The 17,815-nt window shown below is 35.2% G+C and overlaps 3 protein-coding genes across 3 annotated transcripts; 2 read left to right on the plus strand and 1 right to left on the minus strand.

The window, feature by feature from the left end:
* The first annotated feature begins 9 nt into the window (after positions 1–9).
* On the plus strand, positions 10–1,665 carry LOC144472009 (circadian clock-controlled protein daywake). Its single transcript, XM_078184639.1, has 2 exons — positions 10–75; positions 531–1,665. The coding sequence occupies exons 1-2, from the start codon at positions 10–12 to the stop codon at positions 1,062–1,064; spliced, it is 600 nt and encodes a 199-aa protein (XP_078040765.1). The 3' UTR covers positions 1,065–1,665.
* LOC144473402 (uncharacterized) lies at positions 1,630–6,017 on the minus strand. The gene is made up of 3 exons (XM_078187252.1): positions 5,847–6,017; positions 4,266–4,628; positions 1,630–2,625 (listed from the first exon to the last, which is right to left on the minus strand). Exons 1-3 carry the CDS (start codon positions 5,905–5,907, stop codon positions 2,321–2,323), a joined length of 729 nt encoding a protein of 242 aa, XP_078043378.1. The 5' UTR covers positions 5,908–6,017; the 3' UTR covers positions 1,630–2,320.
* Positions 6,018–11,852: 5,835 nt separating this feature from the next.
* LOC144472011 (protein takeout) lies at positions 11,853–17,766 on the plus strand. The gene is made up of 5 exons (XM_078184640.1): positions 11,853–11,881; positions 15,228–15,268; positions 15,494–15,696; positions 16,762–16,933; positions 17,600–17,766. The coding sequence occupies exons 1-5, from the start codon at positions 11,856–11,858 to the stop codon at positions 17,764–17,766; spliced, it is 609 nt and encodes a 202-aa protein (XP_078040766.1). The 5' UTR covers positions 11,853–11,855.
* The last annotated feature ends 49 nt before the right edge of the window (positions 17,767–17,815 follow it).

Raw genomic sequence — 17,815 nt, forward strand, 5'->3', positions numbered from 1 at the left:
CACACCAAGATGGCGGCTACTCTTGATTCCGCTTTATTGATCACGTCACTGCACTCGGCACTGGCCTTGCGGTTCGTAACTTAACCCTTTCGCTACCCGCGACACACATGTGCGACACGTGACGTCCGGAAAGCGCTCGCGGAGTCCTTGTTTAACTTATTATTAGACTGTTAACCTTCTGCACTCGAAACCAATTTGACTGCAAATCTGAAATAATTTTCTTGACTCACAATATTTCCATTTTATGCAACATAGTGCACTTTTAATTATTGTGACTCGTATCAACAATTTCACTTTTAACAATATTTTTAAAACTAAACTTTGTTATTATAACAATTATTTTCGAGTGCAAAGGATTTTCGATTCCAAATATAAAATAATTCCAAAAATAAAAAACATATTTTCCGATTTACAGTACTTCCATTTTATATGACTTATTCTATTATTTTATTTATGCATATGAAATTGAGCCTATTAGCAAATACTTCTAATTTCCACAGTTCTGTTTAAACAGAATCAAATATCACTAGAATTTAGTACATACTTCAATCATAACCTCCTCAAACTCTGAATCGAGGCTTGTTACACATAGCAAACGTGTTAACGCGTGTCTTTTGTTCAACAGGGCCAACATCGACGCGCTGCGTTTCGTGATCGAGCTGGACTTCGAGAGCCTCTCGTTAGAGGGCGAATACGACATCGACGGAAAGGTGATCCTGCTGAGAATTCACGGCTCGGGACCGGTGTACGGGAACTTCACGAACTGCAAGGGACAGGTGAAACTGCAAGCAGCGACGAGCGAAGCGGCGGACGGCCAACATTCCGTGAAGATAGTCGACTTCAAGACGAGGATCGCGGTCGGCGGCGGTCGTCTCAAGCTGGAGAACTTGTTCGGCGGTGATCCGGCGCTCGGCGAAGCGGTCAACGTTGCGATCAACAGCAACTTCGACGCGTTCATCAAAGAGTTGCAACCGTCCCTGGAGAGCGCCATCTCGGACACGTTCCTCAAAATCGCGAACGGCATCCTCACGCAGTTCACCTACGAAACGCTCTTCCCGATATAGTGAACGAATTATTGTCATTCACCGAGAACGCGCGATAAACGGAGACAACCGATCTGACATAACCTCACATAACCCGACCTCGATTGCACTATTCGAAGACTCTAAGTTAAGTCGAAGGCACGCGAACTTGGGGTTCGTAGCAAGTTAACCCTTTGCACACGAAGCCATTTTAACTGTAAATCTAAAGTAATTTTTCTGCTGTACAGTATTTCCATTTTAAGCGGCCAAGTGTAGTTTATATATACCAAATTAATTCTTGTGATTCGGACCAACAGTTTCGTGTTCAACAATTTTTCTAAAATTCAACTTTGTTGGCATAAACATTATTTTAGAAGGTGACGGAATAATTTTAGTGGTGCCTCAGAGTCACCGATCGAGTGCAAAGGGTTAATCTATAGCAAGTTCGATAGTCGACGAATATACCGTTTATGCAATTTCATTGGCGATAAAGGCTTGTTATTCTTTCATTGTTGAATAAGATGTCGCGCGCGATGGAGCGACAATTTCCTATGGGAACTGTCCGAGGAAGCGATTCGAATTGTATGTGTAATATTTGTACAATATGTTAGTAGGTATAAAAATACAATTTTATTACAGATCAGGTATAAAAATTTATTTGCGACACCTAGACGATGTGTACATAGATTGATAAATATGTAAGACGCGCAGCAGAGAGCAACGCGTTAAATGTGTTTCACGTTTAATCGTGAATCATACGTACATCCATGTAAGCAACAATTAACGTGCTTCACACCGGGAGTAAATTGACAATAAAAATTCCGTGGAAAAGGCGATAAAAATTCCGTAATAATGCGATAGAAATTTCGTAAAAGGCGATAGAAATTCCGTGGAAAAAGCGATAAAAATTTTGTTTTTTTGGCGAATCAATCGCAGCGATTTAAGAAACAAAACTTTGCGTTTGTCGTCGTTAAACAGCGACGAAGATCGGCATCGTCGCAGGAAAGTTATGGAGATTATAATACATGGATGCGTCTTCCATTTCGATTTAATTTCGATTCTATTTCGAAAAAATACATTTGCGCAAAATTCAACCGCGCCTTAGAGGTTAACTCCGCTTTTCCATCCTTTTAAATACTTTTTCAATACTATGAGAATCTTATTAAATACTCTGAGAGTCTTATTAAATACTCTGAGAATTTGTTAAAAATACTTTTATAAAATTAAACGAGTACAGTATTTCGAGACTGGTATTGTTTTCGAAGAACAGTATAGTATAACCTAACTCGCCGTCATCGTTACTCTCGGTCGGGAAACAGTTCGTCGAAAGTGTAGTTCTTGCAAAGGTTGTTAGCCGTCTCGAGGCATTTTTTCGAAATGATATTTTCGATGCTCGGTCTGCTGGAGTCGAGAATCTCCTTGTGGCTGCCGCCCAATGCCTGGCTAACCGCCTGCTGCAAAGTCTTGTCGAAGTTACGCGACTCGAACTTCGCCTCGAAATCTTTGATGTCCAGTTTCGTCGTCATCGACGTGAAATACATGTATCTCTTGCCCTTGTGCTCGACTATGTCGTAGTTCATTCTCACTGTCGCGCCTACGTTTTCTGTAACAGAGGATATAGTTGTTAACTATATACTATTCTTAATAGTATTTTTATGTTTTTTAAAGCGTAGAGAATTTCTGTAAGCTAGGAGATGGTATATTTTTTATTTATTATTTTTTCCAGTGCTATCAGAAAAGTTTTCAAATATCGGATATTGATATTCAAAGACACAAGGTTAAGTCAATATTATCTCATGATTATTATGTCATTTATAGTTATGTAAATTCTTGGATGTAAGGGGAGGTTATGTCAAGATTATCTGAAGATTATGTCAGGATTATGTCAAGATTATTATGTCATGTATAGTTATATAGCCTCTTGGAAGCATGGGGAAGTTATGTCAAGCCTATATCAAGTCTATGTCAAGGTTCTATGCCAAGTATAGTTATATAAACTCTTGGACATTAGGGGAGGGTATGTCAAGATTTTCTCTAGGTTATGTCACCCCAAGAAAATGCAAAAGCCAATCGATGTCTATTCTAATAAAATCCTGTTAGAACTATATTAACACTGTGTATTAATATATTTTCGAAGTATTGTATATATAATTTTAAATATTATCTCATAATTAAATGAATAAATTAATTTCAAACATCATATTTTAGTATATCAAATGAATTAAATAAATTGCAAAGATATTTTAATATAAAATATAAATTTAAACGTTCCTTATTAATTTAATAAATAAAAAAATATTGACATACGGTTGAGAATCGGTATAATGACATGCTGATCATTTCAAAAATTTAAAGAACGCTTATTGAAATAAAGTAGGATTTATGCAACGAAGCCAGATAGCGGAAAACGCAAATTGCAGTGCTACACCGTCGCGGCGCAGTGTCAATGTGATAATGAATACTGCAGAAGATCTCGAATACCTAAAATTACATCTAGAATTTCGGAATTACCTTCACATAGTCTTTAATAAATTACTTCAGACGAAATGATGGTTATAATTATACTTTCTTTGGGTAAAATTATTTATATTTGGTACAAAATTAGAATTTAATTTATTTAGAATTAAGAGAACGAGAATCCATTACTTTCTGCAATATACGAGTGAGAAGTATAATATTTCAATTACATAGTAAGTCAACCGCTTTTTATTTGAATTAATTCAACTGTTAATTATTTTAATCAAGAATATCATTCAAATAAGATGCAACTTAATTAGAGATCCACAAAACAGCAAACCAGTGCTTCGAAGAAGTATGATACATTTTTATGCTTCTATTTTACAATTCTAAATAGTTATAAATAAATAATTGTCCTCTAATTACAAATACGAATTATATTGCAATTTAATTGAATGGAAATTCGAGTTACGAATTAAAATGTGATAAAATCACGAATTAAAATGTGATTAAATCACGAATTACAATATCATTAAATCACGAATTACAATGTCATTAAATCACGAATTAAAATGTCATTAAATCACCAATTACAATGTCATTAAATCACGAATTAAAATGTGATTAAATCACGAATTACAAAGCGATCGAATTACAGTGCAATAAAATTACTTCACAATTATAATTCCCCGAGTAAATGAATCGTAATTCCATTCGACTCTGCTTAAAATACATATCACTTTGATTTTCCAAGCAAAACTAAATAAAGCATTAAATTAAACTTACTCGTAACCAAGTGGATCGGTCCTGATCCTTCGATCGGTATTAAAATTCGCGCGCTGACGTTGTATTCCGCCTCCATCCTGATCTCGTCGAACGTAAGAACCACATCCAGTTGCCGCTTTTCCGTATCGAGGTGCATGGATTTGATATGATACGTCGGAAAACCGTAGATTTTAATGTTCGTTCCGTACGCTTTGAAATTCGGGAAGTCGGCGAGCTGCACGCGGTCTATCACGAACGGATTCGAAGACGGAATACCCAATTCCGGGTCACCCTCGCGGAGTACGTCCGCCATATCGGTCACACTGTCGATTATACACTGGTCCAAATTGGGGTTCCTGATGCCGCACACATGAATATACGGGGCTGAAAACCAAAGACTTTGTTTCACTTATGTTTCCATTAATAATTACAATTTTATCACTCTTGCTGTATCCGACAATTTCTCTAGAATTTTATATTTAAGGTTATGTTGAGGTTATGTCAACGTCTATTACGTATAAAGATATTGTAACTTAATACTATATTATTTAGCTCTGTACTCGGACTTGGGGTCGGTTCTAATATTTTACCGCTTTCTATATTTTATTAATTATTATTTATTTGAAATTTATTTATTTGAAATTTATTATTAAAATTTAATAATAAGTAAACCTTTGGATTTTAAATTTATTATCAAAATTTAATAAATAAATCTTTGGATTTGAAATCTATTATTAAACTTTAAAATTTGTTATTAAACTATCTCAGATAAGTTAATAAGATATTCGTACGAAAATGTTTATTCTAAGTATACTAGTTTATGCGCAATAGTGTTCTAAAGTCGAAACGTTAGCACCGTCATCGATCACCTTTATCGATTGTTCTTACAGCTTTAAATCTTGCGATTATTTCTTTCCGCATTTAATGACCTCGTTGATTCCAGACTCCGATGTTTATTCAAACGCGCGTTAACGAACAGCATAAATTAGTCGATGCTGAAATGAAATTGAATGAATTGGTACCCGTATCCATTGCAAGCAGAAATAAAACAGCGGTGAATGAAGCGTTCGTTGAAAATTTAAGATTGTTTACTCGCTCGCAAGAAACTATTTATTTAAAAAATTAAACCGTGAATTTATTATAAATAGTCTATATAACAATTTTATTTACATCGATGTACAATTGCAAAAGATCTCCGATGTTAGAAATTTACAATTGTTATTTCTATAAATTTTTTCCATGATTTAGATTTCAAGCGAAAAATATAATTTTTAGATCTTTTGGTGAATGCGCCTTTAAAAATCCAAATAAAAATTCTAATCATTCAATCCGGTTCCGACGAAGTCATTATGATTTAAAAAGTATTCGAATAATTTTTACCAGAAGAAACATGGCCTAAAACACCATGCAAGATTTGTTATCCTTTCTTCCTAAAGATAACTTATTCTATGAAAAACCAATCGAAGCGAATCAATTTCTGTAAATGATCTTTTAACTAAAGCTCTTCTATAATTTAATTAATTACTATTTAAACTAACGATCCATGGATCCGACAATGTTCCACCGCAAAGGGGTTGTACAACTGATGCAAATGTTACTCACGTAGTTCAGCACTCGCGAGGGCCGCGACTGCCGCGAAGAACAGTAACTCCTTGAGGAACATTATCGACCGACAACCGGTCTGCCGTGCAGAGAATGACTTTTGATTTTTCGACGAAATCTAAGAGGAAACTTTGATTCGCCTGCACGAGATCGAGACTGATCCTCGTGCATCCGGAGTGCTTGTATATATAGGTTTGAGGACGACGCCTGCGTTGCAGCGAGAACAATATTGAATCACTCGAGTCCATGGCCGTGATCGTAGGATACGTCTCTTCCTTCTGGCCATCGGTATCCCCTTCCTATTATATTGCGAGAGAGAGAGAGAGAGAGAGAGAGAGAGAAGCTAGGATTCGATTAAAATATCAGATTGGTTAAATATTATTAACAAGCTTCTCTCGCCACGCAGTCATCGTCGAATGTCTCTGACGTACAGAGTTGGCAAACTCCAGCTAATTGCAACTTGGATTATTCATACATAATTGTTATAATTGTTATCTATTCTTATCTACAATGTTGCATCTAGGAGAAGTGCGCAAATTGAAGCTGGACATCGTTTACGCAAATTTTTAGTGTTTTAAAGTAGGAAATGTCTTGTGCTTTCAAATAAATATTCAATAATATTAAATTATTCAATATAATAATTGAACAGAATAATTAGTCAATAATTTTTCACAAAAGTGTGTTGGTATGGTTGCCATTCATTTTATCAGGTTGCTGATAAGAGGAAAATGAGAACAGAAATAGTTTAAAAGTTAATTGAGTGTACCGGTAATTGTACTAAATAAATATTTGTAATATAAAATATAAGTCGACTTATTTTTATTAACAGAGTCACTAAAAATAAATGTCGCAGCTAAATTGCATTTTCGAAAATAAAATAACTCGAAAAACCAAGTGAAACGCATCAATCTTCTTAATTTATTTTCTTATTATTCCAACAAACAATAATTTCTGCAAAAATGTTTTTTTAGCCATCGTCTAGTAAACTAATTGCCTCAAAGATATTGAATGGACAATTTGTAAAAGCACATTTATACTTTTTCTAAGCACTACATATGCATGCGTTTAATATATTTATCTTGTTCGTTATAAACAATTGCGTGCCGCGTACTGTCAACGTTGACTCGGCACGACTTCGTATTATACTGTAATTCGTCGCGCTCGCAATGCGATAAACTTGCAGATCGTTCATTATTTCAAGTTTTTTTTTTTACCTGCCGCCATTATGCGCGATTAGAAACGATTCTAAAGTCAACGAGAAAATCTCGATCTTTGATTCGTAAGTACGTCTATTATTTATCGTATCTGGCATTGTAAATTTTTTTCCAGAAGATTTGCATAACATTGTATAATTTAAAGAAATTAAAATTGTTTAAACTCGTATGTTTCGTTTAAGCCTTATTTAATAATATTTAAAAATTTTTTAAATTAAGAACAATATTTGGTTGATTCAATTATACTATTTTGCATTTTTAACAATCGCTATAACTATGAATTTTATAGTGCTAGTATTGTGCACAGGGTGTCCCAAATAATTTATAATAATTACAGATACAATTTATAGTAATCACAAATATAATTTATAATAATTACAGATACAATTTATAATAATCCCAAATTCTTTCCAAAATTGAATTTGCCGCTTTAAAGAAAAAATAACTGACTCAAACTGTACAGTATTTTCTTGGTGAAGTTTCCAGGATTACACACTTTTCTTTCGCGTAGATAAGAAGGTTGTAATAGTGCGAAGCAAAAAAAGCTGCGCGGGTTACGTAAATCAATGGCAAGATTCGCTGACACATGGATCATTGATGCAGTTTTGCTCCGCATTCGGTTGTAGTCGACAGCGGTGAAACTGATAGAACATCGAATCGAATTAAACAAGGTGAATCATCGTTGAAACGATTAAAGTAGGGAAGGGGTGACATATGGAAGACATACTTTTGATTGAACTAGGTTAGGTTAGCTTTTTCAACTAAAATTCTTTATTTCTTTATATACTGTATATACTGTATTATGGTACTGTATATACTGTATATATTGCATACACTGTATGTACTGTATTATGGTACTGTATATACTGTATATATTGCATACACTATATATACTGTATTATGGTACTGTAAATGCTGTATTTTTTCATATACTGTATATGCTGTATTTTTTCATATACTGTATATACTGTATTCTTTTATATATTGTATATACTATATTATAGTACAACTTATCACATATTCGTCCGCACGACGAAAATTCGTCATTCGCATATTACAGAAAATAATTGATTCCTGTTCTTTTAATTCTAAATAAATTAAATTCTAATTTTTACCAAACAGAGACTATTTTAACCAAATATGGTATAATTATAATGATGACTGAAAAATATATGATTTTGAACGAGATAAGTTGTTTTTATATAGACCATATCTATCTACAGTCACTGTCAAAAAATGCCGTCATTTTGTGAATGGCGGCGCAGAAAATAACCGGACGAATATAGGTTAATACTTGACGAATTAATATTTTACGAATTAATACTTATAAATTAATACTTATGAATTAATACTATATGAATTAATACTTACGAGTTAATCAACAATGCAAAAATGTTCACAGCCGACCGACCGGTCGCTAAAATGTCAATAAAACTCCAGTAAGCCGCGATCATCTTTAATTTAGCGGTTTGCCGAACGCAGGCTTTCGTTTCGTCCGACGCCAACCGCTAAACGAAACGCAAAGAAACGTGAAAAGCGGGCCCGGCCGACAATTGCAACAATCTTTCCGCGAACGAAACTCCGCGAACGGTTAGACCGCGAGGCGCGCGCAGCGATAGCGCCGGCTTGCATTTTCTTACGGGCTCGGTCTCACGTCGGTTTGTCGTAGATCGAGCGATCCCGCAACTTTCGCCGCGCTTAATGGGGTATCGTAAAAATCGCGGAAATTGGCGCGAGCCAGTTTTTTTTTTTGCCAGCACCGAATCTACCCGTAGCGCGAACGCGAAGAATGTTGACTTCATCGATCACGAGAATTACCTCACTTTCGCAACGTGCATCATTTTTTCGCGGCTTTCTCCGCCGCGCGCAGAAACCGACCGGCGAGCAACCGCGTTTTCTATGCGATCGCCATCGACATTAGTTGTACACTTAACCTACTTAACTTACTAAATTCGAGAGAGGACGCGTACAGCGGTTAGTACAGTTTAGTCGACGATTTTAATACGGTGCGACCCGTTTGGAACTGGTCGAAATTCACTCGAATTTTTCTGTAAATGTTGGAGCAGCTATACTGTAGCAGCAACTTTGCTATAAGATGGTCGAGATACTATTCTTCAATTTTACTTTCTATTTGGAAGAGAAAATTGTCGGATGACACGTTGTCGTTATTATATTATTAATTTTTTATATATCACAAGCTGTCGTAATTATCGTAAGATTATACGTTTTCTGCAGGTGATTGCAAAATACGAAATATGATTAAAATTATTCGCTCTCTAACCTCGAAAATAATAACATACGCCATACAGCAATTCTTACATAGTATATTATATGCACTTATGACAAAAATAAAGCTTTTATTTAGCACAGAGATTCGCAGTTGAATAATCAATGAAACTTTTTTTTCAAAGTAATAAATAATGTCTAGTAGAATTAACAATGATGAATAAATTATGTAGAAACAACAATGTGATAACACAGCTGTCGATGTTAATTTTTTTTAACATCCGAACAAGGTGGGTGAAAACGACGGTGCCATTTCCGCGGCTTTCCAGAAAACACGTTTCCACGGTTATAGCAATCGAGACTTCGTCGCTGCATAAATTCGAGATTAACGTCCACTTAAGTAACACAAAGTGGAAGCGATGCTGATGACATTAACTCCCGCGGATTCATCTAATGTCGCGGCACTAACAAGCGGCACAATCAAGGACGACCGATCGTGTATACAATATTTCTTCAGTCCCCGGTTTTGCAATTCCCCGCGATCCACATCAGCTCGACAAATAACTTTGCATTGCAAATGGGGAACAATACAGCTTCGTTAAAGTGTCGTGTCGCTCGCGTCAACTACACGATGTCGTCCAATTATTGTTTACATGGAACGTTTACAAATATAATAAAAGCTAGCTCGTTTATTAAAAACTAGCGTCGTAATTAAATACTATAAATTAATTATAACGAGTTTGGCAATATTTTTACCAATTTATTAATGTGTAATTTGTATAAATTTCTTTTAGGCGAATGCAACCAAAATAATATATATTTGCGGTCTGTAAATGGATTTATAGCATTTTTGTAATTAGTCAATTGTAAAATTAATTTCAGTTGTGAATAATTAAGTATCGTTTAAAAGACATTTGGTTCTAATGCAATTTTGTATAATAACTAGAAGTGTGATAAGGGTAGTATTTTTCATTTTAATATATATTGTTAAGGTTGATATAAAATATTGCTATTATTTATTTATGCTCTTTATTTAGCAGTGTTTTCCAAACTATAAATTACTGTACTATACTATAGTAATAAATTGTATATAGTAGTAGACAATACTATCTTATTCGCGACAAAATAGAATCATAACTTAAAAGAAACCTAAATAATAAATCACTATACTAAATAAATTACTATGCTATAGTAATAAACTGTATATTGTAGTAGACAATACTATGATCTTCATGATAAAATAAAGAACCTAAATAATAAATTACTATAATGCTAAGTAAATTACTATACTATAGCAATAAACTACACAATCTTCTTCGTGACACAATAAAATCATAACCTAAAAAAAACCTAAATAATAAATTACTATAATACTAAGTAAATTACTATACTATAGTAATAAACTGTACATAGTATTAAACTACCTATTTTCTTCGTGACAAAATAAAGTCATCGGCAAAGAAAAAACCTAAACAATAAGGAGACCGAAGACCAACCTCGTTCCATAAAATATTCCAAATTAATTAACAATTGTCAGCTGTTATCGCTAACAACCTTGTCGTCGATGCGACATTGAATCTCTTAAAAAAAGAAAACGAAAAAAAGAGAAATAGCTTACGGCAAGGTTTCCCAATGAAAATGAATGAATTTCAATAGCGAGTTCCTGGTCTAAAAATAGTTTCACTCATAAATAATAACACGCTCGCAGAGATTCTTCTATCAAACGCTGTCGCGTGCCCGCCGGCACAATATTCCGTCCAAGTATAACAAAACGCACCGAAAGGTATCATCGCGCGAAACCGTTCGACGCAGCCCTTCGTCTTTCGCGAAGTAAAATAGCTTCGCGTCTTGCGAAACCGCCAGCAGGTTGCCTCATTCCGTGTTTTTTCCTCTCCGATCAAACGTCCGCTATACACCGTTCACTTATATTCTCCCCGGCCGGTCGAAATCTCGCGTAAACCAAATTACTTTCGCGTCCGTCGAATTACTTCAATTACATTTCATTGCCTCGACGAAAACGAAACTTTCCAGTGCTGTAGAGTAGTCGGCCGGCGCGCGTGTATTGACGAGGATCGAGGCGCGAAGGAAAGCCAGTTCCGATCGATGGTAATTACTAGGCAAGGTTAAAATCGATGGTATTGAATCGTGAAATTTTCCGGCGGTATCCGACGCTTTCCCCGTAACGAGTTCAGCCAAGATTTTCCACGCGGTCGGGCGGCGAAATGCCAGGCCGAACCGGCCAGGCTGGACCGAAACGCGCGGGGGAAAAATCGTTGGAAGGCGGGGTGAAACGACGGTGGTACGCGGCGGCCAATTCGACAACGAGACACCGCGTGCGAGCACCGTTCTCTCCGCTACGTCTCCGCTTCTCTCCTACGAGCCGGCGAGCCGCGCGACCCGGGTGGCTGGACCAATGACCGACAAGTGGCACGAGGCGATCAACATGCCGAATGCGATAAAGCAATCCTTCGCAGCGGCCAGCCGGGGGATCGCGCGCCTGTCGGGGCTAACATATCATCCCCCGGCTTTCGCTAGACTTAGTCGCGACGTGCCACCCGGATCGGCCGCGATGTTCGCTCTCCTTGCCCGCGTATGGTAACGTCCACTGATCTACGTCTACGTGTGGTCACCAGACTGTGGATGTCTCGTGTGAAACGACGCTGTACGCTGCTCGAACGAACCGGGCGCTTCGATCTTGTCTCGTTGAATCATTTAATTCGCGATTTTGACGCTAAACCTACCGAGATAGAACGGTGACTACGCGCTTTCGTTTAGACGAACCGCGAGACTTATTTAGACTTTTTACTGTTTTAGTACAATTAAAACTTCGGTCGTGATGTCCAGTTAATAATTTCGTATGCAAAAGTCTATAATATAAATAATTTTATGAGGGAAAGTGTGGAATAGGTTATTTTCAACGACTTGGTAGGTTTAGTGTTGATATTCGCGATACTTGCGGTCCAAAATTTTTTAATCGCGATTGTTCAAATCGGTGTTCATTTTATATGCAATCGGCCAGAAAAGTCTCTGTGCAGTTTTCCAAATACAATAATTTTTTTTAAACTGCGTTCGGGGAATTGAATTTTGTTCAGACGACAGTGCAATACTGAACAATTATAGTTATGCTTGTTACTTTGATTTTGCTGTTATTCGAGATTATTAATAAAAAATAGAGATTTTGAATTATATAAAAGAAGATTTTAAATTATATAAAATAAGATTCTAAATGACATAAAATAAGATTTTCAACGAAGCAAAATAAGACTTTGAATCGAAAATGAAAACTTTCTCCAAGTTTTTGGTTAAAATCGTGAAAAGCTGCGATTTTTGCAATATTTAATTTGTTATGACTCGTAACAATGTCAACCAATTCTGATAAAAATTTAATAAGTTACTGAGAATTATGAAATGAGATTTTTTAAATTTTTGTTGTAGGCTCAGTTAAAAAGTTTAAAATTGAAAGTGATAGCAAAATTTAAAAAAAGGATCTCAGCCTAGTCTTTCTATAATTTAAACAAAATTCAAGTGACTTGGTGCAGTTTTAAAAATATTACTGCGTTTCGAAAGGTGTGCGGAGACTTTGTTGGCTAACTGTACTTGTTGCATTGGACGTATATTTGCCGACAAAAGTTAACAAACATGTTGCACGGATGTCCAATAAACATGAACATTACACGTGTTCGATAAACCATCTTATTTGTGGAATAAAGATTTTGCATTCCGTCATGGAAGATATTAACATTGCTGCTAAAGCCTTATAAACAATGTGTTGTATGCTTTAACTATATCATACAGTTTTGATTTAATAACACTATTTATATTTATTAAAAGTTACTTAATTTTTGTCGGTTAGTGTATACTACAAATAAAATTGCAAAGAAAACTTGTTATTTTAACGGAGCAATATATAATCGCTGCTGTTAATATTCTCTAAACCTAATGTTGATGAAATTTCGTTAATTTTTTTTATTTAACATTGTTGTAGCATAACGACATCGATGGTTTGGTGATCACTGCAGTTTGCAGAATTCAGTTACAATGTAATCGAATTAGCGCAACCGTGTATGATGCAATGGTTAAATAATTTTCCGAGTAGCCGAATACAGGACCGATTTCTTACGCCGACTAGAAAGTTCTCCTTGCGGTTGAACATACGCCGAATAATGTCACAATTAATTCCCACCAGTATGCACATTTTCATACACTTTACAAACTTGCATATACATGAAACGTATACGTATACATCTTGTTAATAATAAATTAAAGTATATCTGTATATGAAATCTTAACGCTATCGAAGTAACAATTTTTGCTATTAGGGTTTTTTTGTTAATAATTTTTTTTTCAAATTAATTAATTTAAACAATAATTTTTGTTATTAAGGTTAATATTTTTTATTTAGACTCGGATATTCTTCCATATTTTGATATAAACAATATAGTGTTCTGTTTAAGAAAGAAAAGTTAACCTTCAAATCTCTGCAATTGCTCCACTTATAATAATATACATAATAATAATATACAATAATACACATACTATGCCTCTTTAAACGACGAGCCTTTCTACTAAAAAATTTGTTGCCCAACGCATATTTCGAAGTTGCAAAAGATGCACAAGATGCATTGACGAACCCGTACTTTCTAACGCTGAAATTCTTCAAAGCAAAAATTTCAACGAACTAATTAATAACGCATCAGTAAATAATAATCACTTGGCAAATCAGTGACACGAATTTTTATCGATAACGTGCATAAATCTTTCTTCGATTCGCGTTATAATCCTCCTTAGAATTTAACAAATAACACCGGATAACAATGCGTAGACATAACCTCACAAAACCATGATATTTTTGACGAAACCTTGATATTTTTGACAGAATTAAGCAACGTCGAAATGAATTGTTAACGAAAGTAAACGGTAGTTGAAACGATCGATGCGAGAGGCGGTTTATAAAATACGGAAGAAGTTTCGCAGACCGCAGGCGAACGTGTCGCGGTGGAGAACGGTATTGATAGTGCTATATTACGCCATAGTCGAATCTGATCGCACTTTTTTTGCCTCCACCGCAAATTAAATGTCGAGAGAGACAAACCTTCTTTTTCAACACTGGCGGAGTAAATATGTATACTGGAATAAAGTTTTAAGGTTATATATATAAGGGTATATATAATCACGGGTTACACGATGCCGGTGAATAATATACAGTGATCGTACAAAGTATTCGCACACCTTTTAAAATTAAATAACTTTTTTATTAAATAACCCTATTTTTTATTAATAAAGTCGAAGGAATTGAATTTTTTTCAGAGAATTTTTAGTTTAGCAGACAACGGCTAAAATATTGTTTTTGAAAGCTTGCAATTCATTGGCACGATGAGAGAATTAAAATATGTTCTCTAATATTTAAAGAAAATTTAAACAATTCATTTTCTAGATCTCGGTAAATTAATACTGAAAAATTGTCTTCAAAGTTATGGACATTGAATGACGTAAAAATTATTCGCTTCCCTTGAAATTCGTGAAAAGCTGCGACTTTTGCAGTCTTTAATTAAAAAATGCATTTTTATAATTGACTCGGATAAAAAATTTAAAAAGCCGCGCCACAGCGTATCCGCCGTGTCTGAAATTCACGATCACGGACAAATCATCCTGGACGTTTTTTTACATTATAAATCCTCACCCATCCAAAGGTTTATAATCTGTCCGTTGTGCTCGCGGTTATATAATTTCATTCCGCGCTGTACATCGGCTGAATAACTTAATTCACTGTTACGGAGACAGTTACATGAGTCGAGGAACTTGATTGTGCCAGACGACCGTGAATATATCAACTTCGTCATTAACCGTGTACAGGCCACGCGTTCATTAAGTTGCACAGCAGCTAAAAAAAAAATAGTAATTAAACGATAGCGAACTTGATACAGTTTCTATTTCGTTCTAGCTTAATGGCAGCACTGTTCTGTTCTGTTTCCGGCACGTTACGTGAGTATACTACTTATGGTCAATCGCCAAATAACACAAATTTCATTCCATATCTTTGATAAATTAAATACTAAAATTATAATTGCAATTATTTATTCTCGTTTTTACAACTTCTAAAACTATAGGCTACCGCTTGTAATAATTTTTATATTTTTAGTTTAGAAAAATATTTAGTTTAGAAAAAAATATTATCATCTCGCACGCGTTTTGGATAATTGTTTGCAGCGTCGTATATAAAGCCGTGCAAGAAGAACGATCCTAACATCAACGCGTGCGTGACGAACGCCATCGACCAGCTGCGAGACAAATTGGCGGCGGGAATTCCGGAACTCGACGCGCCCGCCATCGAACCGTTGAACTTGAAGGAGATACGACTTTTGAGGGGGCCGGTAGGAGCGCGGCTCGACGTGAATCTCACGGATCTGAAGGTAAACGCGATGCCGGATATTACAATATTTATTTAATCATTAACGTCCGTCAGCTTCGATCGAATCATACTTGTCCGGAAATATTGCCGGTTTCGAGAATCCGAGCTAGGAAAATTTTTATAATTAAGAATTCGCATTGCAAGGATCGTCGATGGTTAGGCAGATGGTTAAAGAACAAACAAGTTATGTTAAATAATTTTCATATGACATATATTTATTCGTAATAATTGGACGTAATAATAATCGGATAATACCGCTCACTATCAGCGTAAGTTGACAGTAACTAGTTGTGAAATACAACAACGCTGATATTAATGCAAAGTACAATTTTAGTTAACTTTTATTAACTGGAAGGCGATTTATATAAATATATATTTTATTTAAAATCATGCGCATATTCTTGACTTTCACAAAATACTCATGATTTATATACTTATGAGAGATCAGACTTTATTTGCTTTCACGTTGGTGCATCGAGGTTATAATTACGATAGACGTCACTGTGTCTATTATAAAATATAGCATTCGTGTTTTTCGAGCTTCTAAAATGTGTTGACCAAAACTTCGACATCTGAATTATCGAAGGACGAGTGTACCAGAGTCCTTGATCTTCGTTTATTCACGCATCGTTTTTGCATCGCGCGGTGGTAAAGGCATAGAGCTGACTCATATCGTAAAGCTGACTTTTCATCGCTAATAAATAGTTTATTTGCTAATATATTAGGTTACGCATCGTTCAATAGAATAGAGAAAGAAATAATTCGCTCAGTCAGAATATATTTTACTATATCAATTGTACGTGTAACTTGAATAATTTTTATTTCATGTTCTAATTTTACTTTGATAATTATTAATGATTAAGTAATTACCTCGAGAAATATCTATTCTAGGTAATAATAATAATTTCTTATTTCGTCCTTACATCGGGAATACGAAATTTATTTTGCAAATGGAATTAATCGTTCAACTATTACTTTTTACAGCAAACGATATTTTGTTGCAAGCAACAATGGATATTTATAAGAACTGATACAAATTCAATTGTCTCTGTTACTCGACAACTAGGTATCAGGTCCCTCCAAGTTCAAGATCCATAACCTCAAAGTCGACGTGGAGAACGTGAGATTCACATTCAAGGTGGCCTTCGAAAGGTTAATCTTTCAGGGCAAGTATCAAATAGACGCGAGGATTCTTCTGCTACGATTGGCTGGCGCAGGAGACCTGTCAGGGACCTTTGGTAATAGTTTATATGAAACAGCATATTAATTATTGTCCATAGTTGAAATGATGGTATTATTATTGTCGAGGGGTAAGAGAGTTAAGGTGTAATTTTCACGTTCGTTTTTTATGGCTTCCAAAAACATACTTCCACTGGCAAAAAAGAAGGCTAATAATCACGGCTCTTATTAGCCAATAATAATCAAATAATATTAATTATTATTAGCCAGTAATAATCAGTCAATAATAATTAATATTGGCTAGTAATAAGCAGTCGATAATATAGTCAATATTAGCCAATAATAACCAATCAGTAATTATTATTATTAGCCAATAAAAATTAGTCAATAATAATCAATATTAGCTAGTAATAATCAGTCGATAATATAGTCAATATTAGCTAATAATAATCAGTCAATACTAATCACTATTAGCCAAGAATAATAAAAAGTCTTGAGTCAAGAGATTTTATTTATTTAAAATAAAAAACGAAGGCTCGAATCCCTCCATTTTTGGAAATTGGGGAATTATTGCAACCAATAACAGTAACAAATTTATTTTATTTCTACGGGGGCGTTAACATGAATCCGTCCTTTTTTACTTTTCTCTGTGCCATCTTTCGAGCAACAGACAGTACTATACACTCTCGTCGCATTGTTCACGTATTATACTATATTTGTTCAAGACGACTACGACTCCGACGTCGTGTTGCAAGCGAGGAAGGTGTTAAGAGACGGCGAAACGTATCTGAACTTCGAGAGGATGAAGATCAAAATAAACATCGGCAAAGCGGATTTGCACCTGAGCAATCTCTTCCGCGAAGACTCCATTCTAAGTATATCCATTTTATGAAATTATTCAGTAAGACAAACATCTTGTTATAAATGATTAATTTGACGAT

This window comes from Augochlora pura, chromosome 7, assembly GCF_028453695.1.
Source record: "Augochlora pura isolate Apur16 chromosome 7, APUR_v2.2.1, whole genome shotgun sequence".
NCBI classification, from domain to species: Eukaryota; Metazoa; Arthropoda; class Insecta; order Hymenoptera; family Halictidae; genus Augochlora; species Augochlora pura.

Bases quoted from the DNA above. Each gene is read 5' to 3' on its own strand.
- LOC144472009 (XM_078184639.1), top strand. From the start codon at position 10: ATGGCGGCTACTCTTGATTCCGCTTTATTGATCACGTCACTGCACTCG. The intron at 76-530 runs GTAACTTAACCC...AAATATCACTAG, and splicing joins CGGCACTGGCCTTGCGGTTC to AATTTAGTACATACTTCAAT.
- LOC144473402 (XM_078187252.1), bottom strand. From the start codon at position 5,907: ATGTTCCTCAAGGAGTTACTGTTCTTCGCGGCAGTCGCGGCCCTCGCG. The intron at 4,629-5,846 runs GTGAGTAACATT...TTTGGTTTTCAG, and splicing joins CCTCGCGAGTGCTGAACTAC to CCCCGTATATTCATGTGTGC. The intron at 2,626-4,265 runs GTAAGTTTAATT...CCTCTGTTACAG, and splicing joins ACCGATCCACTTGGTTACGA to AAAACGTAGGCGCGACAGTG.
- LOC144472011 (XM_078184640.1), top strand. From the start codon at position 11,856: ATGTTCGCTCTCCTTGCCCGCGTATG. The intron at 15,269-15,493 runs GTGAGTATACTA...AATTGTTTGCAG, and splicing joins TTCTGTTTCCGGCACGTTAC to CGTCGTATATAAAGCCGTGC. The intron at 15,697-16,761 runs GTAAACGCGATG...CTCGACAACTAG, and splicing joins TGAATCTCACGGATCTGAAG to GTATCAGGTCCCTCCAAGTT.